The 22,831-nt window shown below is 35.3% G+C and overlaps 2 protein-coding genes across 5 annotated transcripts; both read left to right on the top strand.

The window, feature by feature from the left end:
- The first annotated feature begins 647 nt into the window (after positions 1-647).
- Positions 648-7,730, top strand: LOC133680363 (upstream activation factor subunit UAF30-like). 4 transcript variants are annotated; one of them, XR_009836299.1, is made up of 11 exons: positions 656-1,116; positions 2,055-2,163; positions 2,267-2,441; positions 3,054-3,183; positions 3,656-3,773; positions 3,887-4,061; positions 5,651-5,704; positions 5,829-5,870; positions 5,973-6,014; positions 6,820-7,348; positions 7,455-7,730. XR_009836299.1 is itself a non-coding variant. In XM_062103267.1 (10 exons), the coding sequence occupies exons 1-10, from the start codon at positions 794-796 to the stop codon at positions 7,456-7,458; spliced, it is 1,176 nt and encodes a 391-aa protein (XP_061959251.1). In that variant the 5' UTR covers positions 648-793; the 3' UTR covers positions 7,459-7,730. The 4 variants fall into 4 exon arrangements, 2 of the variants coding, with proteins under 2 accessions (XP_061959251.1, XP_061959250.1); XR_009836298.1 differs by having other exon boundaries at positions 7,448-7,730; XM_062103267.1 differs by lacking the exon at positions 6,820-7,348 and having other exon boundaries at positions 648-1,116; positions 3,659-3,773; positions 7,448-7,730.
- Positions 7,731-18,462: 10,732 nt separating this feature from the next.
- On the top strand, positions 18,463-20,989 carry LOC133680463 (transcription factor HHO2-like). Its single transcript, XM_062103427.1, has 5 exons — positions 18,463-18,886; positions 19,138-19,388; positions 19,515-19,884; positions 20,218-20,294; positions 20,460-20,989. The coding sequence occupies exons 1-5, from the start codon at positions 18,652-18,654 to the stop codon at positions 20,745-20,747; spliced, it is 1,221 nt and encodes a 406-aa protein (XP_061959411.1). The 5' UTR covers positions 18,463-18,651; the 3' UTR covers positions 20,748-20,989.
- Positions 20,990-22,831: the final 1,842 nt, after the last annotated feature.

The raw sequence follows: 22,831 nt of genomic DNA, 5'->3' as shown, positions 1-22,831 counted from the left end.
CGGGTTGGGTTTTTTATTCTTCTTCTTTTTAAAAAAAAATAATGAAAACTATTTTGTAAACAAAAATACAAATAACTTAAATAATGTTATTCAATAACTCGGATCGGATGATGTGGAATTGTGGATGGTGGGGCAGGCCAATTACACAGGTTCAGTTATAAGAAAAATATTTATAAAAAAGATTATATACAAGGATCCATCATTAATGTTTCATCTAGAAATGAAGGAGCATTTTTTATTTGTTTTAGTATTATTTTAGTTTTTTAATATAATTTTTTATAATGTATATCTTTGAGAAATAAATATATTATTTAAAAAATAATTAGAATTATCCGAATTTAGTATTGGATGCATAAATGGATTGAAACCATTGGAATTTTATTTTTTTGGATTTAGGGTGTATTTGGAACATGATTGATAATGTGTTTTTTAAAATTAAAATTTATTTTTTATATATTTTCAGTTTTGATATACAAATATCAAAAATAATTTTTTTAAAATAAAAAATATTATTTTAATATATTAAAAAAAACATTTTAAATTATAATAACTTTCACTTTCCAAACACAATTTACACTCTTGTACATACTTTTCAGGTGTGAATTGAGGATCACTTTCTTATGATTCCAGAAATACCCCTACACACCTATAACCTTTTTGCGTGATACGCCACCTGACCTTGCATTGCATGAGAAACCGACGCCACTTCCGAAACAACATAAAAAATTAATCAAATAAAGTAAAGAAAGAAAATCGTTGCCGAGTCCGAGAAGAGAAGAAAGAATCGAGAGAAATGGTGTCGGATTCGGACCTCGTGGCCCGGCTCCGTGAAATACTCCGGAGTTCGGACTTAGACACGGCCACTGCCAGCAGTATACGGCGGCAGTTAGAGGAGGATTTCGGCGTTGATTTATCGGAGAAAAAAAAGTTTATTAGAGAGCAAATTGATACTTTTCTTGAAACCCTAAATAAAGGAGATGGTCAATCAGGGGATGTGACAGAAAATGAAGATAACGAAAACGACACCGTTGAAGACGATGAAAATGAAAACGACGGTATTAAAGAAGAAGAAGAAGAAGAAGAAGAAGAAGATAGTGAGACAAAGGAAAGCAAGGGGTAATTTTTTTTCGAAAGTTGTCTTCTTTATTTATTTATTTATTATTAAACAAGCAATATAGTGTGTAATGAATGAAATTAACCCTGCTCGTATGTGGAAATTGCTTGTAATTTTTCTTTTTTGGAAGGAAATTAGGTTTTTATTGCTTGGAACTGGAAATTAGATATTGTTGTTTATCATTTATGTACAAATTGATCGACTTTGTTTTTTTAAAAAGAATTGGGATATGTTTTTTGTGGTGTCATTATGTAGTTCTAATTAGGTCAAAAAATGTCACATTTCTGTCTTATGAGTCGTTTAGGCTAAAGTTAGTTTTTGTACTATGGTTTCTGTTATGTTTCAATTTATAAGAAAATGAAAGCACCAAGTTTAATTGTGGGCAATGAATCATGTGAAGCTACTTAGAGATTATTTGGGATTAAATTGGGATGATATCAGATGTGAGGGTTGTATATGATTTACTTTGAGTTTAGATTGTAAGTGAAATTATATGAATTTTTGTGTCTGTTGGTTCAATATTGGGATGTGAATATGAGAGAGGTGGCCTTTTTGTAGATTTAAGTAATACAGTCCAGTAATGCCATTTTGTCTTTCATGAGTTATAAGAAATGACCTTTTAATGGCGGACTAGTAATGGGTGTATCATCTCTACTTTCAGTGCTTTATAATTTTCATTGATTATTTCTTTCTTCTAGTTTTTGCACTGGCTTTCTTTTGTATTTTAGGGGGGTTAATTTTGAATTCCTAATATTTGAGTTTCACTTCATAGGCTTGATTGATTTCTGTTTGTTTATATATATATATATATATATATATATATTTCGAAATTAGGTGCTCATTTCATTACATTTTGAACTGAATGTATGTCAGATAGCCAATCATTCCAGATACAGGTTTCTTAATCATGCTTGGTACTCTTGTGTTATCTGTCTTTTAGGTCAGACAAGACAGAAAAGGTGAGGAAAAGAGGCGGTTTTGCTAAGTTAAGTAGCTTATCTCCGCAACTTCAAGCAGTTGTTGGAGTGCCTGAATTGGCCAGAACTGAGGTATGCCAATCACCAACAAGATGATTCATTTCTGGAGGTTGGTCCAGGTGGTAGTTCCTGGATCGGGATCTCACTTTTGTTCTCCTTACTTTTGCTATTCCAGGTTGTGAAGAAACTTTGGGCCTATATCCGTGAAAACAATTTGCAGGATCCAAAGAATAGGAAAAAAATAAAATGTGACGAGGCATTGCGCGCTGTCTTTCATGTAAATTCAATTGATATGTTTCAAATGAATAAAGCCCTGTCCAAGCATATCTGGCCATTAACTGGAGAAAATGGTACTTTCCTGAATAAGTTGTTCTCTTTTGTTTCTTTCTGTGGGGGACAGTGGGTGGTTAGTTGTTATTGGTTGTTAGTAGCATCTTCGTGCCTTCAATATGTAAGGTTGCTTAGGATTTGTATGTATACTTGTTTTCTGTTAGTTTTGGAAACCTGGATTATTTTGCTTTGGCAATTAAATTTAGCAGCGTAAGTTTTATATACCCAGAAAAAAGGAAAAAAAAAAAAAACTGTTACGGGAGAGTTCTTCTTATAATCTGACTGGTTTGACAATTATTTTCTTCAGCTATTTTGACTATGATTTTTTTTTTCTTTCCCTTTCCTGGGTTGATATTACCATCCTCCTCCCCTTTTCTTTGGCTGTGGTGCTACACTTTATTATTCCAGGGAAACTAATCTTTTCCCCCAGTATTTGGACTACATTAGGATGTTTATATTTTCTGCACTTTCAACTTCAACTACTACAAACAGGCTTCCTATTGAACTTCCACTTTATTTCCTTACGGTACATTATAATCTTCTTAATTATTTATCTTTAGAGATCTCTTCTTAATGTGTAATCAGATGATTGTTGGCTGATATATTAACCAATGATATCATTGAACTATCAGAAAGTGTAAAGCAAAAAGAAAAAAGCAAAGACATTAACGATTCTGGGTCTGAAGGAGACAATGGAGGGGAACAAGAGGATGATGAGGAAGAGGTAAAGAAAGAGAGTAATGAAAGAAGCAAGAAAGGACGGTGGGTTTCTTGTATCCTTTTTTATTCTTTTATTTTTTTTTCCATGAGTGAATTGCTATTCTTGTTTGCCATTATTTTGAGGTTCCTAATGCTCCTCTGTTTGAAAGAGTGGAAATTACTCATGCTTGCTTTAACTTATGATATGGATACTTTAGGAGTTGAGTTTTTTTTATGACTAAAAGCAACTTCATCCTTAAAATATCACCTCTGAAAGTGATGAGGTGGTTAGCTCTACATGGCCAAATTCCTGCCATTCATGCCCTGAAGAAATTTTGGTTGAGGTGCTGAAAAGCATTAGTTTTCATAACCTTTCTGCATGTTTGTATGGTTACTGAATGGATGATATGGGGCTTTCTGTGACTGGCAGTCCTAGACAGATATTAGGAAACATTAGGATTAGCATAGCATTCTCATTCCATTACATAGAATATTCGTGGTTGTTCTATGGACTGAATGATCTTATCTTATCCAGTAGGTCGGCTAAGGTGGATGAGGATGTTAAGAAAAGAGGAGGTGGTTTTACTAAATTGTGCAGTCTTTCTCCTCAACTTCAAGAGTTTGTCGGAGTTCCAGAACTGGCCAGAACTGGGGTATTTTAACAGATGTCTGGATACTTGCTTGACTTGCAGAATGATCATTTAGGAGTCATTTTGTAAATTATATTTCCTACTTGCTTTTTTCCCTTTCCATTTTGTTTTGGTAGGTTGTGAAGAAGCTTTGGGCCTATATCCGGGAGAAGAACTTGCAAGATCCAAAGAATAAGCGAAACATAATATGTGATGAATCATTGCGTTCTATTTTCGATGTTGATTCTATTGACATGTTTCAAATGAATAAAGCGTTGACTAAACACATATGGGCTGTCCGTGAGGAAGATGGTATGTGTGTGCTTAATGAGCTTTTCTTTTCAATTTATAGTACACTAAGGAAGCCTTTGTCAATGCCATTGTCCAGAAACCTCAGCTCCTTCATCTTCACCATAATTAAATGCTTTCTTGATTTAAACCAAAGGTGGTCATTTACTTCAGTTTTAAATCAATTTTAGCTTTTAGTCTCCATATTGAAAGACATACTTCTAATTGACGTGTCAAATCTGGAACAGGGGATCTCAGCAAATCATGCATTATTTAATTTTTTTAACATCTCAAAATTGCTTGTTCGAAGCAATAAATGACAGAATGAACTTTTTTTATATGTGATGTATGCACAATCTCCTTGCAGTTCATGAACATAAGGATAGGGGTTGTGGTTCTCCTTCTTTAAAGTGACTAACTTTCTGTCCAAGGAAAAAAGGAACTTGGCTGGTGTATTCTGCGGGCTGTTTTTTTTTTTTGAACATGGAGATATGCATCTGGGGCTTGAATATTTGATTGCCACTACTTAAAGATGAAGAGGCAACTATATTACTGGGGAGCGAGGCAAAAAACATGATAAAATGTGTAATATAGTTGTGTCAAACATATATCTCATACCCATGCGTGTGCTCTCATTCAGTGCAGTTCTCAACTTCCAGGCAGTGTGGCCTTTATTGTCTTAGAAGTTGATCCTAACTACTGACACTATACATCTCAGTGAGAGTAAGCTAGTTTATCCTCCATCTAGGTTTCATAACTTTTAAAGGTTCTATTAAACTCACATTTTAAAATTGGTGGTCTCCTCGTGAAGTTCATACAAACTACAGATGGTGAATTTCTTGAGGAGAGTGACCTTAATTTAATATTTGGCATTTTATAATTAATTGTAGTTTTTGCTCCATTCTCGATGAGGATCTCTTTTATCAATGGGTTATTGGAAACCTTCATGATGTTAACTGATTAGTGGCTCACATATTTTAGATGAATGATTAAAACATTTTAGGGATATCCCCTTTTGCACATCTTGCATGGTTTTGATTCAATCAATGTACATTTTCTCATTTTCCAAACTGCTTTTCTTCTTTTTGCTTTATCTGGAAGATTTTGTGAACCTTAATTAATGACAATAAACATAATTGATAAGGTTTTCAAGTTATCATTAGAAAGAATTGATGGATCAGCTATGAGGAAGAAGTTTTAAAGCATGTTTGGAATAACTTTAAATGAGCCAGGAACTTCTGTATGTCCATATTAGTTGCTGGCAAAATGTCAAATACTTCTTTTCTCTTACCTCTGGCTGACTCTAATTTAAATGTAGATGGCTCCAACTAGTTTGCTCTTAAGGTTAGTAGAGTTGAGTATCATAGATAGCTTAATGAATTTAGGTGTTTTATGCACTGAATAGGGCCTTTTCTCATTTATCTTTTCTCATTAAATTGTTGATTTTATCGAATTGCTGTTGTCAAAAATATAGTGCAAATTTCTTTTGTTATGTTAACACTAAATCACAACCCAAGTATTCTCTTTTCTTTCATAAAAAAATGGAGTTCTCTATTAACTGAGAATATGAGAATGTTTTAGTTTAAATAAAATGTTTTGTCCTGATCTCGTAGCTCCAAGCAACTCTTCACCAAAGAAAAAGGGGACTAAACAAGGAAGAGAAGAAGGTGAGACTAGTAGCTATACCAACACTTTTATTCTCCCAGTAGTTGCACAACCTACTCGCATAAGAAAATTGAGCATGAATCCTGGCACTCTAATAGTAACGATTTGTTATTTCTCACTGTCCAGGTCCTGAGGAACCTAAACAGAAAGGAAAGCGGCAGAAGAAAGGTGCTGTTATTCTCCCAGTAGTTGCACAATCTACCTGCATAAGAAAATTGAGCATTAATCCTGTCCTCTAATAATGACGATATGTTATTTCTCACTGTGCAGTTCCTCATGAACCTAAAAAGAAAGAAAAGCAGCAGAAGAAAGGTATTTCTGATCTCCTTGCTCCCCTTCAAATTCCTGATCAAGATTTTGTTCTGATCTTTCAAGAATTTTGATGTTCATATGTAACTGCCATGAATGTACATAAATTCCATTAGCAACTGAACCTTCATGCAGTGAACAAGTTGGGTAGATGAACAGTTTTTCATGGACACTGTTTTGCCAGCTTCAGTTAGAACATGCCGCGTTCCCAAAAAAATTAATTTTTTTTTTTTGCTAAAATTTAATATGGTTTATACGTTTTGGATCGTTTTGATGTGCTGATGTCAAAAATAATTTTTAAAAAATAAAAAAAATCATTGACATGCATTTCGACACAAAAGGTTATTTGAAAAGCAACCACTACCATACTGCCAAGCACCTGATCTGCTGCCAAGCATGTTGGTAAAGCTTGCACAATATCGTGCTCAGGTAATAAGCTTGTGACTATAGGCATAAAGCAAATATAGATACACTACAAAGAATAAAGTGGAGGATTGAAGGTCACAATTAATAATAAGAGAGTGAGAGCTGACTAATAATAAATATTGTGAGCAGGCTTTTGGCTTGGTGACATTCATACCAGCCAAGCTTGTGTTGAGTTTGAGCTTGACCCAAGGCTTAAATTTTGTGCGTGCCATGTCTTGTTTACATGTTGAATGTATATATAATCGAGTGTGTGTATGTGCATGGATGTGTGTGCATGCGTTTTAGAATCTTCTCTTCATCCTACTATCTTTATTGAAGTTTTCAAGAAAGCTTTTTGAGTGGAGGGTATCATCAGTTACATGGTTTATCTATTTTCTTGTAGAAATCTAGCCCGGATTTGGTCTCCACCAAGATAAGGAAAGACCAACTTTGCTACAAATTGTGAAATGCACCCTTACAACAATCAGAGTGCCGGTAACTCGGAGATCTTCAGGATCTGAATTGCAAGGCATGAATACATACAAGTGCAATGCTCCTCCTTTTCAAAAAGAGAAAACAATGATCTTTCGGTGCCAATTTTTTTATTTATCCACAATCATATGGTGTGTTAATGAATAGCGAGGAAAAGATAGCTGAAGCTAATTTATAAATGCAAATCACATCTTAAGAGGTTGAATTTCAATGTTTTTTATCTGAAGTTGGTCCGCTGAGATGGTACTGATGAATTTAAACTTCTTGGCCGAAGACAATTCCAGTCATAACTGGGCCTGCCTCCCTTCTGCTACTAGCAAACATAACACGTCCTTTTGAAGTATGGTTATGTTTAATTTTCATGACCCTGCTAAGCCCTGGACCTCTTTTTGGAGTTTTTCCTTATGATAATCTCTTGCTGTATCATATTGATGCATTTGGTAAATGATCAGCTTTACTTTCTTTTTTGTTTTAGACTTCTGTCAAATTCAGGCACCTGCACCTTTATCTTACTGAGAGTTTTATGATTGTTTCTTAAGGATCCAGCTGACAAGAGGAGAATTGTTTGCGACAAGAAGCTAAAAGAAATATCTGAGGCTGACTCCTTCAATGGCTTCACAGCCTCAAAGCTCCTGTCATTGCATTTTATCAAGACAGAGCAGTGAGTGGCTTATATGTACTTAACTTGAGCCCATTAGAAGTGGGAATTTTGCTTGAGATGAATTTACTCTTTTACATTTTGCTCTGGCAGCCTGTGTGCTCCTTGTTGAAGAAATGGAAATAGTTTTGCAAAATACAAGTTCTTTCTACTAATTTTCATCACAGGATTTCTAATTTGCATTTCCACCCCGTTTCCTCGTGTTTGAGTAGGTTTTCTTTCAACCTTTTTTTTTTTCCTGCTCTTTAGATTCTCCTGACTTTGTCATGGACGTGGGTGGTAACTGGGGGCCAGTTAGTTTACCTCCTATACTTGATTTGCTTTTTATACGCGGTTTTTTCTTAGAATTGCACAAAGTAGAAGTGGAATTATAAGTTGTGGCCACATGGAAAAATAAGTTTGTCATGCAATGTGGCCTTACTAGGACCATAAGGTCGAGGAAACTTTCACATCATGTTTGATCTCTTGCAACATGATTTGTTTATCAAACATGTGGTATGTTCCTTTGTCCTCCGTGCCATCAAACTGGTGGGTGTAAGGCGCTAGCCAGAATGTTGGATAGCTCATGAGTTGTAATAGTCTGGCATGACATATCAATCCTCTTATTGTGACCTTGTGTGATGGAACTTGAATGCTATTAATTGTTTTTAATGCCAAAAAAGAAATGCTGAGTTCATCAGATGAAGTGTTGCTGCCATGGTGCAAATATTCGAAGGTTTCCTGCAGGAAATTTTAAATGGAAGAATGTTGAAAAGTTTTTAGATTAAAAATGTCTTCTGCTAAATCAAGCTTGACGATCTCCTTGTCAATCAACACCCCATCCCTAATCTCTGCATAAATGTTTTGATATTTGCCTTAAAATAGTCACATTCTCTGAGGGGCAGTTATTTCTTATGGGTCTTTTGAGTTTAGAGGCTTATCATCTGTCTGGTGCACACAAAAAACCGCGATAGCGTTAAATGACAAGTTTCTTTTACGTTGGACCCATCATTGCTTGAAGGTATCATTTTGCATGACTGGCTTGGAATTTTCTTCCTCCAAAACGTGTTTGATAGCCAAGGAATAAAGCATAAACAAAACTCATTGATTAAAGGTCGTCACCTTGAGGACTGGTTACACTAAAGATATCAACCTGTGACCTCGAATCTTTTTTTCTTCTGTGAAGCACTGTATCTTGAAAGAGTTAAAATGCAAAGTCTGCACTGCGTCTTTCAATTCAAGAATACAGGATCAGGAATGTTTGCTCCGTGGAGAACCTGCGAAAAAGGTTCCCACTAGTGGATGGTGTGAAAAGAAAGCATTCGTCACGTCTTCAAGTCACTTGTGCATCATTGTGAGAACTTTTGCCAATGAGAAAATGCTGTTGTTCACGTGAAATCATGTGAGCCCCAGGGTCTTGTCTTGACTGATTATCCATTTGAAAGTGGAATCCTGTGGTCTCTCTTGTGCTTCCGCTTGGGGGGGATGTAAATGGCTAAATGCGGTCTTGATTTCTATATTACTACAATTGAATTGTTTTCTGGAATGGTGGGCATGGACCGATTTCTCAATTGCCATTTTCCTCTTTGGACCAATACTTTGACAACATGTTTTCACACTAATTATATTTCTTGTTTCCTTGGTTCTTCTGATGATATGGCTGCAAACTTACATCACTCGCGTGTCACACACACATGTTAGTGGAAGCTGAGATTCACCATTCACCACCTCCCATAGCATCCACTCTTTTGGAAAAGACATGGAAACAAATTTGATGTGATCAAAATCATAAAATATAACAGTTAGTAATAGTTTTTATATATTGAGAGGATTCTGTTGGCGTTAGTGCATAGGGAAATAAAAGGCGAGAGTGACAGAGAGGACAAGGGTGCAAGGCCCGTTCTTTTGCGTTCCTTGTGAAAAGCTAGGTTCCAAATTGTAATTTGGTAGAGAGGAAGAAATGGACGTGGAAGGGAAGACCGGAAGAGGGGAGGAGGGGGTTTTGACGAATAAGCTCAAAATAGAAGGGCAAAGAGACAGAAGTTGATTACAAAAACATGTTGTGTTAAGAGCATATTATTTTAAAAAATAATTAATAAAAAAAGACAGTGGAGATAAAAACAAAAGAGAGAATCTATCAGGATGGACCCGCTAATATTCGATTCGCTCAAAGCACCGCCGTTCTTATGTGGCGAGCCGATTCCCTTCTCCTCTCTCCACCTCATAACACATATCTATCTACCCACTACGCGCTTGCCCCGACAGTGTCCCCCGTTCTTGCCACCCGCTTTGCTTTTCTTCTTCTTTCCCCTGCTATCTCTCTCTCTACCCACCAATTTTGTCAACTTCTACTCTCTCTTTTCCCTCTCTCTCCCATTTACGGCCAACTAGCAAGTAGGGTTTTCATGGAATTCGTTTAGATCATCATCATAACCAGTTCCTCTTTTGAACAATATCATAACTAGTTCTTCGTTGTTTGGAGGACAAGCCTGCACCTGATTTGACTTTAGGCTCAATTGGAGTCTAGGAGTACTCCAAGAGGCTGTTATCACAATAGACATAACTGGTTTCGCAACTATTTCTATTTGAATTAAGAACCTGAGTGCAGTTTGGCATCTAGCCTGGCGCGGTCTAGTGGTTTTATTTTCATTTTTTGAATCTTTCTATAGTAATTTATACACTAGTTGGTGTACTACGGATGTATGATAATTAAGATAGTTTTTTTTAAAAAAAAGAAATAACAACTCAAGAATACTTGACTAATCACACAATTTGAGATGTGATGCTTTAGAGAAACAACGCCATTAATTCGAGTGTTGTGGGGTGGTTCCTCATATCATTTCAAAATTCTAATTGAATGCAGTTGTAAAGCAATTGAAACGATTGTGACCATGCTGCCTCCTCTCTTATCTCTATCGATGTTAACGTCATAATTTAGTTTGGGAATCGGCAAGTGGCCCTTTTTCTTTCTTCTCTCTGGTCCTCTCATGGACGTGATTGTAACTCTAGGCATAGGACTTGATCATTACACTGTGCAAGATGCGCATGGAGTGAGTATGGGAGGGGACTGTGGCATTCAACTCATTGTTCATCTTTCTTCCTTTCTAATAAATGTGTCAGATCAGTATTTTCTCTTTAGGTCGAGTAACACGACCAAACAAATATCTTGACAGATTAGTATAATTAAACAAATAGCACGGTACTTAATGTGTTAATATAATCCATATATTGTGTTAGTAATTAATTCAGTGAGGAACATTTTTCTCAGTAGCTCGCGCAACCAATTAAATACATGTAAAAAAACCATTGACTGATATGTTTTCTTAATTAACTAACTTTTCGATCCATTAATTAATTATATTTTCTTAATTAACTTTTCAATCGTGTTGGTCTACCATTCTTAATTTTTCTTCATGGTTGCTTAATTTAAAAAACTTCAAATCCAGGCACATGCCAAAGAAGAATCGATCAACAAACCTTCTCCAAGTAAAATCATCCTCGTCAATATTGGACATCATTCAATTGGACTACAAGCTAATCTCGTATGGTGGATGGTAAGAACAGTTTCAGCGGGCTGGGGAACCAACCAATAACCAGGCTTTGTTTGTTATCCAAATAATGATAAACCTTGGGAAAATTGCAAAGGGGCATTCTCAAATTAAGAGTTTAAATATCAGGGAAAGATGTCAAAAAAGGGAGGGGTAAAAATGATGGTGTTAGGGCATGGGGCCAGGAAGAAGTGGAGTTCTTTCAAGGACCGAGCATGAACAAACAATAATGCTACTCAACTCCTGAGAGCAGACAAGGACACCAAAACCCTAAATGACGAGAAGAGCCTCCCAAAAGAAATAACAAAAAGATGTTAAAACTGCACACCTCCATTATTTAAAAAGATTCCGTCTTGACAAGGGCAACGAGAGAATAACAAGAAAGAAGATACCCTAATAACTCAGGAAAGAAGGGGTCACAAAAATGCCATGAACACGAGCAATTAATTGTCATCACGTGAAAGATGCTTTTTGAGGGCGATAAGGATATCGTGTGTGTCCTGTTCGAAAGCCCCTTATATAAGGTATCTTGATTCGCTGTTTCTCTGGATTCAATGCAATTTGGTTTGTGACTTTCTTGAAAACGAAAGGGAATTGCCTCATTCACTGAATCTCGCCCACGACTAATTAAGCTCCTTACTATAACATTCATGGTTGTTTCTCTAGCTAGATCACGCCATCAAATATTGCATGCATGATATTAATTTACACAGTTTAATCTGCAACGCTAGCTGTCTATTTTCTGATCACCTGGTAATTAGAAAACTACGGATGCCCTTCTGGTCAGGAAGTTAAACCCAAAATGTAACAACTGGGAATAAGAAATATAGATCTGGACAGATTTAATCGCGCTCCGAGTGTGGATTTCGTGCATGGTAATTAAAGGAACTTTTACAGTCAATTTTGCTCCTTCTTTTACTTTTGCGTCGACTTGCATCATCATCGAAATGATGATTCCTCTTTTTAAGAGCTGTCTCGCTGCAAATTAATTCGGTAATTGCAGTGTTTTACTCATGTCATTTATTGAATAAATACTAGTTTTTTCCCTCGAAGATCAATCAACTTATAATATATTCAATAGTATTTGATTAACCACAAATCAATATTAATGTTTGCGTTTAGTATCTTGATTAAGCCTCATGATCTGCTCCGGATTCAATATATAACAAGCTGCCCCAATCATTTTTTGAGCTGAAAATTTTACCATTATGATGCTCTGGTGAAAATGATTGAACATTTTCGTCGCATGCAAATACCATACTTAATTGCCTCGACAGAAAACATTAAGCGCCCCATAATACTCCTCACCAAACCTGCTTCTCTCATCAATATCTGTGGTCTCATCTGACCTAGAAGGCTAGAGCTCGAATTAAAGATGTATTTATTTTTGTTTTATGACTTTCATGGGCACATATATAATCTACGATCGAGAATGGGGTGCGGAGTCCTCGGTTGCATTTATATTCCTTTTTTAAATTCGAGGCAGAGAAGGTGGGTGGGTGTTTCAATTTTATTTTATTTTTATTTTTATTTTTCCTTCTGATCTTTATTATGGTGGTAGATAAGTATGAACACTTTTGAAAGTTACAGATACCATTTCTTGGATTCCTGAGGGGATCCTCTAGAACAAGATGATGCCTTGGCCTGGCCATGCATCGAATATATTAAAAATTGCTAGGCAGCTCACATGGTCAAGCTACCTCATCTCCTTCTGATCATTCCTCCCTTTCTCAATAGTAAATTCCACACTTCCACTTTTGTTAAGCCATCTTTTCTTGAAATGACCAAACTTTTTTTTTTCTTCTTTTCTTTTCTTTTCTTTTCTTGGGGTTCAAAGACTCTGGATCCCTTGTGACCTGGCTCTTCAATGCAATGCCATCATTACCTTTCATTAGAGGCAGAATTAAGAGAACCTTGTTCCCTTTGACCTCTATTCGAGAAGAATATTAAACCCTACCGCACAATAGACGAGAGGCACGTTTCATTAATTTGACTATAATGGCCTTGCTGCTGTTTTCAACATGAATTCATGAATGTTTGTTTCTTCTTCCATCTTGTTTCTTAAAATAATTTTTAAATTTTTTTAAAAAAAATATTAAATTAATATTTTAAAGTATTTTTATATAATTTGGACGATGTAATATTAAAAAAATTAAAAAAATTATTTCGATCAATTTTCAATTTAAAAACATTTAAAAAAAATACTATTCAGCGCAATATGGGTAAATTTAATGGATTTTATTATTATTATTATCAGTCAATTTAAATTTTTTAATGGCCACAATATCTTGCACTTGGCTTCCATGCATCAAAAGTCCTTCTGCCCGTTGAATTTTGATTGATCAGTCATTTATAAGTAGATTCGTACATTGTTTGAAAAATCACTTACAGATTTTTCTCTTTGAAAGACAAGTCACTTAGAGATCGATCTAGCTAATTTATTGTATTTCTCGTGTTTTCTTTTAATTGGATCAGCATGTACGTATACCCATACAAAACGGCAACTAAAATGATTTTTTTATGCTTTATATATCAAAGACGACACCGTTTCCATGCATGTAGAAATGAAAATTGACACTTGCAATAATAAAGTCTTTAATTAATTACATAAAAAAATGTTTCTTGCTAATCAGCTGGTTGAATATATATATCTCTCACGAGAGTCACGATAACCAGCTCGAACCCGATTAGTCCCTAACTTTTAGATTTGTTTTTAATTTTATTTGATTTACTATATATTTAATTTTCTTTTGAATGAAACTTCAAAAGAGGGTTTCATCCATTGACAAAAAAAATCTTGGACGTTATAGAAGTATGATCTACTCTTGTTTTCCTGCCATCTACGAGATTACTGTTTATAATATATATAATCGACTATATATTATATATAAAAAAAGAGAGTATGATCTGCTTTTTAAAAGACAAGTGTATCATGATTTTACAGATCTAATAAGAGTGAGATTTCTTTATCTACCGGAAACCTTAATGGAAGGATTGCACTGCAAGGAAAAAATTAAATTGAATTTTACGAGGGATCGAATTAAATTAGAGATTTTTGAAGTTATATGAAGGCTACATTCTTTTTAAGTGAAAGTTCCAAAATAAATAAAAAAATAAAGGCAGATTTTTCTTTTTTAAAAAAAAAGAATCTATCCCATAAATTATTCAATTATTCAATTATTCAAATCACTGGCGCTGTTGGGTCCTACTTGAAATTAAATTTAACAGGAAAAATAACCTGACATTAAATCTTGTTTGCATCTTAGAGCTTGAATACGAGGGAGTGAAGAACACATCTAAATCACGTAAGCTCAAGATTCGTACGTGGGATTTACTCCCTTCACTGTTATTGATTTATAATTAACAAAAGGGCATAACAATAATTTAAATAAAAACAAAGAGTGTTTTATTACAAGCACTCGACTTTTAATCGGTGAAAACAGTTCAATACTCGACGTTGAAGATAGAATTAAAAAAAGAAAAACAAAGTCTTGCAAGATAAGAAGCAAAACGGATAGTGGTTCCCACAGTAATTAAAGAATTAATTAAAGTGATTGACAGGTTTGATCTTGATGGATAGAGAGATTCTTAATTCTATGGAAGAAAAATGTGGGAATCTAGTGGCTGTAAGAAGCTTGTCCTTTTTTCCTTTTCTCCAAACATATTTACATATGTTTCCAACTGAAAAATCTGGCAAAATCAAGAACTGGACCCACACCCATCATCCTCAAGATTCCTTATCTCTAAGCTTAACCCCATCTTGAGAATTTGACAAGTCTACAATACTGGTTTCGATACGGTCTTTTACGTGTAATGTCGTGTCCCTTTCTTGGAAGGGAATCTATCTAATCTACGCAGCTCTTCTTTTTTATTTCAAACCCCAAGTTGCCCCATGACCAATGATACTTTGTAAAATGTATTTCTCTTTTATAACTTTAATTTCCTAGCTCCCTTTTTTTTTTTTGTACATTCCTGGCTGCTTTGTATGAGATTGAGGTACAAGTAAATGGATATAAATAAATGCAACACCAACCTTTTGATGCGAAACCCAGATTAGTTATCGAGGAAATTAAGAAGAAAAAAAAACCCAGATTCCATAGACGGCCGTGCTTGGACCGTTGGGCAGAGACGGCTGTGAAATTGGGTTTTGGAATCAACAAAGGAACCTTTTTTTGTTTTCTCCTCTCCTGATCCACCAGTAAAGCTATGGAATGAAAAGGCAGTGATTTCTCCTTAAAATCGAGAAGAGAGCACCAGACCACGAAAACGTAGAAGAATCTTGCAAATTCCAATAGCAAGTAAACAACCCCCACTAACATATACCTGTGCAAGGGAGTAAAAGCACAAAAGAAGGTGATTAAGATATAGAATTTGCTTCGATATTCTATCTCAGTGGCCTGTTAGTGTTCCCATCGAGGAAATGAATGATTCTTGACCTCCACCACAAAGAAACATGGAAAAAAGGGTTCATGTATTAATTTATATAGAACAGTACAGCTCCCTTGCTTGACCGCGGAGCCTGGCAGGTCAATTTAGCAGATTCCAGATATTTTACTGGGCCAATTCAACAAAATTTAGACTGACTTTTAGGGAGGGAAAGGGAAGCATTTTCGCTTTCCTTTTTTTTTTTTATAAGAGAAAAATGACCTAGTTTTAGCGCGTTTTATACCTGCGGTAAAGTTTATAGCAAACTCGCCATCGGTGATCCAATGCTTTTGGGCGATGCCTTCGAGCATTGGTTTTGCACCCTTTTTTATATATAAAAAGTTCTTGCTTCCAAGGAGCTCAAAGGCTACCCTAGGCTTGCCTTGAAGATTAGTTCTTCTTGAACAGTGTCTTGATGTTGATTAGCAGAATTAATTTGCGCATGGTATATTATTCACTTTTTACATAAAGCTATATTTAGATCCATTATAGTTGTTTCGTGAGATTAAATTAAAAAAAAAAAAACGTATTGCATGCAGTGATGGTGTGCTGGGCTGGTGGCTAACAATTGATTTGACCAACCAAGTAAACTCGGAGGAAACAGAAAATTTATGAGAATTTATAACCATGTAATTATTAATTAAATCTGTCCCAAAAAAGAAAAAGATAGTGAGTGACTGCTGTGTCGTCTTTGAAAGATTGAAGGGCTAAACTAAAATATTGCCCACGAAAAACGACTTCTCGACAAGTGGGTGGGAAATGGCAGTGCTTTTCCACCGTCACCTTCAAGCCACGCAAACACAACCCTTGAGAAATCTAGAAAGCCAATAGAATAGAAAAACATTTTCTTGTTGTGGAATAAAGTAAAAGGGAAAGCTAAGATGTACTCGCTGTACGATACAAAGGAGATTCCCAGTTTGTACTGCTCGTCTGAGTTTTGAGTTGAAACGCCACCGTGTGAGGTCACCCTGCCTGGGGCGGCTGTGACTTTCTTAAAAATAAAAGATAAAATCTCATAGATATTATTCATTTTTACCCCTCGAGGCTTGACGGAGTTGCGCCGTGACATCGACTTGTTGAGTGGGTTTGCTGTTCTATATTACTAGCTATATACACAGCGCCACGAAAGCAGCTCAAGAGATTCTTGTGGTTTGCTTTCTTTTAAATGTGTTGAAATTGATCTGATAATTCCTTGATTTTTTAAGAGTAAATATTAAAAACTTTATCCTGCAAGGGAAAATTTAACTATTTAATTTTAAAAATGCCACGCTCATTTTTTATTTTAAAATTTTATTGATTTCAAGGGCCATGTTAATTCGGTATGATTTTTGTAAATTGATTTGATTTTTTTTTGGTTTTTTACTCAAAGAAAAGTTATAAATGTGTTGGGTTATGAATAAAAAATTGATAAAGACACTTTACGTCAACGTATTTATAACAAAATCACTTTTAACTCCTTCTTGCTTGAATTATTTATAAGAAATGGCTTTTAAATTATAACTTCAAGTTAAAAATTACAATTTAAAATTCATGCTAAACAGATTCCGATCAAATATATTTATGCCATACTTTATGAAGGTGAATATTATTTGAAAAGACCTTCACTACACCTAAGTTGAGTCCACAATCCTGATGCAGTGAGTGGTTGTAAATTTGTTTGGACTGCTTTTTTATTTTATTTAACTTTTCATGCAAGCAAGACAATCCGCTATTAAATCCTATGCTGGAGGGCTACATGCTCTATAAAATTGATTTTTATCATGCACTAAATTGTCAATTCAGTAGTTCCGACTGGCCGTGCGTTTGGAATCGCAGGGGAAAAAAAAATTCCCTGCACGAGGATGCCAGGAACTTTCCCGGTTGATTTTTGCACTTTAGCAGGGGATTGTGTCTACTGTTATTTTTTAAAATGTTTTTTATATATAAATATATATTTTTTTATTTTAAAAATATTTATTTTTGAGATCAACACATCAAAACAATCTTCTTAAAAAAATATGTTCATTTAAAAAAAAACAATTTAAAAAAAACAGATATAACCGCGTTTCCAAACACTCATAAATTTATGTTTGCTCGGTAATTATTGTATTTTAAAGTGTTTTTTATTTAAAAATATATTAAAATAAATAAATTTTAATATCAGTACACTAAGATGATAAACATTATAAAATTTAATTTTAAGTGAAAAATAAATAAATTTTAGATAAGCAATGTTTTGCAGTATATAATTTTGAAATGAAGAGAGATATTGCGGTTATTTTTCTAAGAAAGGAAACGGAAAAACAAGATAAGAACTCATACCAGAGCACGTGATTTTGCCGTGGAGGAGAAGAACCAGCCTCTTTGACATGACTATTTTAGTAAGAATAAATCAGTTGGTTACAAAATAATAAACTTGCTGTAATTTCCTTTCTTTTCTTTAAAAAAAATATTATGTTCGATGTATTATATAATTAACCATTCCCTGTCCAGATCTTGATAACTTAAGCCAAAAGAAAAGGCAAATTAACAGAGAATCTATCACAAAACATGCTTGCTTAAACATGATCAACTGTTTGATTAGTGAATGAAATGAAAGGCAATTAAGTAATTAACAGGTCTAAATTCATTAAAAGTCCTGAGAAAAAGAAAGGGCTTTAGGGGGTTTGTATTATTTATCTGGTCCCTTTACTATCAATCTTGGTATCTGTACCCCTCAATTCCTTGATCTTCTCAACCACTGGGTTCTTCCACCGAAACATCAGATAAAGTGATAGAGCTAAAGTGGATTAAATGGAAAAATTGGGGGACCAAATAAAATGGGGAGTTTGGGGGAGGTAAAATAGTTTTAGAAATAAATAAAATAAGATAAATAGATAAAATATGCGGAGAAACGAGAGTGAATTTAAAATGCTAAACACAAAAAACGCACAAACAGAATCTTTGGGGTTTTCTTTTCATTTCTTCTAGTCTTCTCTCTGTATTTGACAAAATAACCCTTCAGAATCCAAGACAACAACACTTCTTCTTCTCCCCCCCCCCCTCTCTCTCTCTATATATTTGCAGATCTCTCCATCTCTCCTCCTTCTCTTATTAGTTTCGGAGATTTATCAAAACATCATCATCAAGTTTTAATCTTTTTTTTAGAGAAAAAATGGGTTCGCTTTCACCCGAATTGAGCTTGGATTTTGCCAGGCCTTCAACAGCAAAAACATTGCCTTTTTTGCCTAAAACGATAGCCGATTTTCTCAAGGAGGTTTCGGTGATCGGTGATTCTGCTGTGAAGGTTTTGAAAGTGGATGGTTTTATTCAAGATTTAGAAGAGGAAAAGAGAAAGATCGATGCTTTTAAACGAGAGTTACCTCTTTGCATGCTCCTTTTGAATGATGGTTGGTTTGGGCAATTTTTTTAAACGTTTCTGATTTGTTCTGTTAGCTTTTTGAAACATGTTTTAATGGATTTGATGGGTTTTTTTTGTTGTGGGTTTTGATTAATGGGGTGCTTTGGATTTTCGGTTTCAAGAGTTTTATCTATGGAAAAAATCTCAAAATGTCTTTGGTTTTTCATGATTTTTGACCGATGGTTATTTATTTATTTATGGGATGCTCATTTTTCTTACTGTTATTTTTTCTTGTTGCAGCAATTCAAGTTTTGAGGGAGGAGCTAATGCAACGTGGAGCGTCAAAAACTCAACAACCAGTATTAGAAGAATTCATTCCATTGAAGAAAAATATTGATGATCATCATGAAAATGATGGTTTAATTGAGGAGAAAGACTCTAAAGACAAGAAAAACTGGATGAGTTCTGTTCAATTATGGAATGCTGATGATCACCATCCCTCTACTGATTACTTGTTTGATCCAAAACAAAATCTCAAATTAGAATCTAAGGTATAACAATAATAACCACGATTGAAGTTCATGTGATTCGTTTCTAACTGGAGTCTTAAAAGAAGAGAAAAAAGTTGGAATTGATTTTTTTGTATGTTTTTGTTTTTGTGTTTTTTTTTTCTTTAGACAAATAAGAAAGGAAATCAGTATGGAAACGAGGATGCATTCCAGGCTTGTATAGGCAGGACTGCAGCACGAACGTTTATGCCATTTAAAGCCTGCTCTGGTTTATCAAGCAAGGAGGAGAAATTGCCAGTTCCTTCTCTTTCTCTTTCAACTCCTGGGATTAAGAGCTTAAAAGAGGAATCCAACTCGACAGGTTCAAGAAGCAGCTGTAGTAGATCAGTTTCCACTATTTCTGGCCCTAATTCAGAATCAAATTTACGAAATGGACCTCATTCCCAGCAGCAGACTGCTAGGAAGCAGAGGAGATGCTGGTCACCAGAGCTGCACCGCCGGTTTGTCAATGCTTTACAGCAACTTGGAGGTTCTCAAGGTTAGTATATTATGGTAGATTTGAATATAGGTCTTTTGGTTTGAGAATCTTGTTAGTGTGGGATTATGTATATTGTTGGATGAAGAATGATAGATGGAATGTGAAGTGATAGTATATGCTTGGCTTGAAAGATGAAAATCATGGATAAGAATTTTGGGTGCAGTCATAATTTTGTCTAGAAACATGGGGATGGGGACGAGAGATCACAAAATGTGTGAACTTGATTTATCTATTGGAAGTTGAAATTAGAAAATTTCATTTATTGCATAGCGTTTTTGCTCATTGATCCATTTTTCTTAAGCATTTAATTTGAATTTGTTGGACATTCTGCAGCCGCTACTCCAAAGCAGATTAGAGAACTTATGCAAGTTGATGGCTTGACTAATGATGAAGTGAAGAGTCATTTGCAAGTGAGTTTTCAATTCTGTCTCCTTCCCATGGTGTATGATTTATAGAAGCACGAATAAAAGAAAAGAAAATGCTTTATGAATTGAATCGATTTTCTTTTCCTTCATCTCATTGAAAGAGTCATATGAAGTTTTCTCAGTTCTCATGGAACTTTCTTGGCATTGCAGAAATACCGACTTCATACAAGAAGAGTGACACCAGCTACAGCTGCTGCCCCTGCAAACCAATCTGTTGTTGTTTTGGGGGGTTTGTGGATGACCCAAGATCAGTATGGTGACTCCTCAAAGGCTACCAGTTCCCAGTCTGGCTCCCCCCAAGGTCCTCTTCAGCTAGCTGTAAACACCGGAGGGACCTCCACTACAGGAGGTGATAGCATGGAGGATGATGAAGATGCAAAATCTGAGGGCTACAGCTGGAAAAGTCATACTCACAGATCAGGAAAAGATGATGTATAGAGTTTTTCCACCATGAATTTTGCAGATAAAGTATACATGGGAGGATTATATAATTATAGAAATAATACTAGAAAGATTACAAATTTAAATGAAGGGTTCTTGAGAATGAGTGAGGCTGTTAATTTTTGCAGGAGTAGCTTTCTTTCTGTCTTTAAATTGAGTTTCTGTATCCAGTCGGAATTCGTATAAAGTTCTAAGACACCCTTTGTGTTCATGGAATAGACAAGACCTTTTTCATATCATCGATGTTTCCCAATATCATTGTTTAGAACTTGTGTTTGCTTAAGCTTTTCCAGCAAATATGAGGTTTTGGAATAAATATTGCTAGAGATTATCGTTCCACAGTTTCTTTTTGCTAGCTAGATTTGAATCTTAGGTGGAATTATCACATGCTACTGTCCACTTTGAACTTCATTCAATGGAAATGGACCTGCTTCTCGTTGACCTATCGATGTCTATGTTATGTACTCTCTCTCTATTGTTAGAAAATCTTGAAGGTAGAACTCTCATGTGGAAAACCATAATAGATCCTCAATCTGGTTGCCTGAAAGTCCAGGTGAAGTAAAATAAATCTAGAAGTAATGCAGCCAAAAATGTTCACCCAGAATAATCGTTGGATTCCGGGTCTTCTGTAATTTTTGCCTGTCCCCTGAGGTACTTGAGCAGGAAGTCAGGAATATTTCATTTTCAACGTTGATAGTTCCTCTGGGTTTTTATAAAGCTTGACAGAGAATTTTCGAAGGTCTTATCAACCTCAGGCACATTAACTCGGAACTGTTTTTCCCTGTTTGGAAGAGGATATCACTGGAGGCATCCCCCCCCTCCTTTTCCGTTCTAGCTTCCCTTCTTCCAGAAAAAAATAGCAGAACCAGGATGCCCTGCAAGAAGGGCAGAACCAAAAATGAGATTTATTTTGTTATACACAAGGAAAGGGTGTCAGCTTCTTCACCTTACGTTCTCTGCCGGCCCGGCCATATTAATATCTGGTCACTCACTAAGCTAACCTTTGCTTTTTTGAGATGCCTGGTGTGTTACTTGTATTTGTTAGGATGATATGTTGGGAATTATTCTGTTCTCCATAGCCATTATTATATTGACCGAGATGAACCTCAACATGCCTCAAAGAAATTATTGTTTCAATGTATGCTAAAATTGCTTTTGTTGATGCTGTTTTGGCTGTACATGATGACAAGACAAGATCAATACTTATCTTAGTGAGAATATTATAGGTTTCTATTCCTTTACTTTCTTGTGATTATGTCCAGGACACTCAATTATTTTGGAATCAGGATTCTTGTTCAAGGAAAAAGATAAGATTGACAAGCAAGCAGTTGACATTATTCTTCCAGTTTTAGTTCACCAACGCACTCATTTTCGCTATGCACACTGTACAAGGTCTGTTTGGGAAGCAAGAGATTTGGCCACCATTGATAATGACTCTAGGCCTAATTGCGGATCACGCCTCTGGTAAATACAGGGAAAAAAAATCGAGCGTATTTAGGCTGTTCTTTCTCTATTCATTAACTCAAAAAAAAAAAAAAAAAAACTATTCTGGGAAATATTTATCATTAGACAAGCAAGTTTAAGCTCTAGAAGCTATAATCAATCTTATCAGTATGTATGATTTTGTAGCAGCTTGACTGAATCATGTGGTCTCCAAACAGCTTCTTGCTCGGTCAATTGTTAAAAACCCTAGATTTTATCCTTTCACCTAACCCAGTTTCCCACTTTTTTTATTTTCTTGAGTGAGAGGGGGGAAAGCACAATCAATTGCAAGGCTGATCTGGGTCCATGACAAAAGAGTCACTCTCAGAAACAAAATAATAGAGAGAATCTCATAGACCAGATATAATGAAGGAGCCCACAGAGATTGGTCTACCTTCAGTAAGTATAAATTGTTTGGTGGAAGAAGCGAGGGAAAATGATGGAACCACTCATTAAATTCTCACCCTAATAAGGTTAACAAACTTACTTTATTTTGTTTTTATACATCAGATTCTTCAAATCAAAGGACTATCCCGTTTCTTCTTTTATAAATTAGACGATATAGAATGGAAGAATGTATGCGGTGGCTACGAACATTA

Source organism: Populus nigra, chromosome 19 (assembly GCF_951802175.1).
Source record: "Populus nigra chromosome 19, ddPopNigr1.1, whole genome shotgun sequence".
Lineage (NCBI taxonomy): Eukaryota > Viridiplantae > Streptophyta > Magnoliopsida > Malpighiales > Salicaceae > Populus > Populus nigra.
Note: the sequence above shows the minus strand (reverse complement) of the source record. Positions and strands in the feature narration are given on the sequence as shown.

Coding starts and splice junctions, on each gene's coding strand:
- LOC133680363 (XM_062103266.1), top strand. CDS start 794: ATGGTGTCGGATTCGGACCTCGTGGCCCGGCTCCGTGAAATACTCCGG. Junction 3,774..3,886: donor CAGAACTGGCCAGAACTGGG/GTATTTTAACAG, acceptor TTGTTTTGGTAG/GTTGTGAAGAAGCTTTGGGC. Junction 5,871..5,972: donor AGGAAAGCGGCAGAAGAAAG/GTGCTGTTATTC, acceptor CTCACTGTGCAG/TTCCTCATGAACCTAAAAAG.
- LOC133680463 (XM_062103427.1), top strand. CDS start 18,652: ATGGGTTCGCTTTCACCCGAATTGAGCTTGGATTTTGCCAGGCCTTCA. Junction 19,389..19,514: donor ATCTCAAATTAGAATCTAAG/GTATAACAATAA, acceptor TTTTTTCTTTAG/ACAAATAAGAAAGGAAATCA. Junction 19,885..20,217: donor GCAACTTGGAGGTTCTCAAG/GTTAGTATATTA, acceptor GACATTCTGCAG/CCGCTACTCCAAAGCAGATT.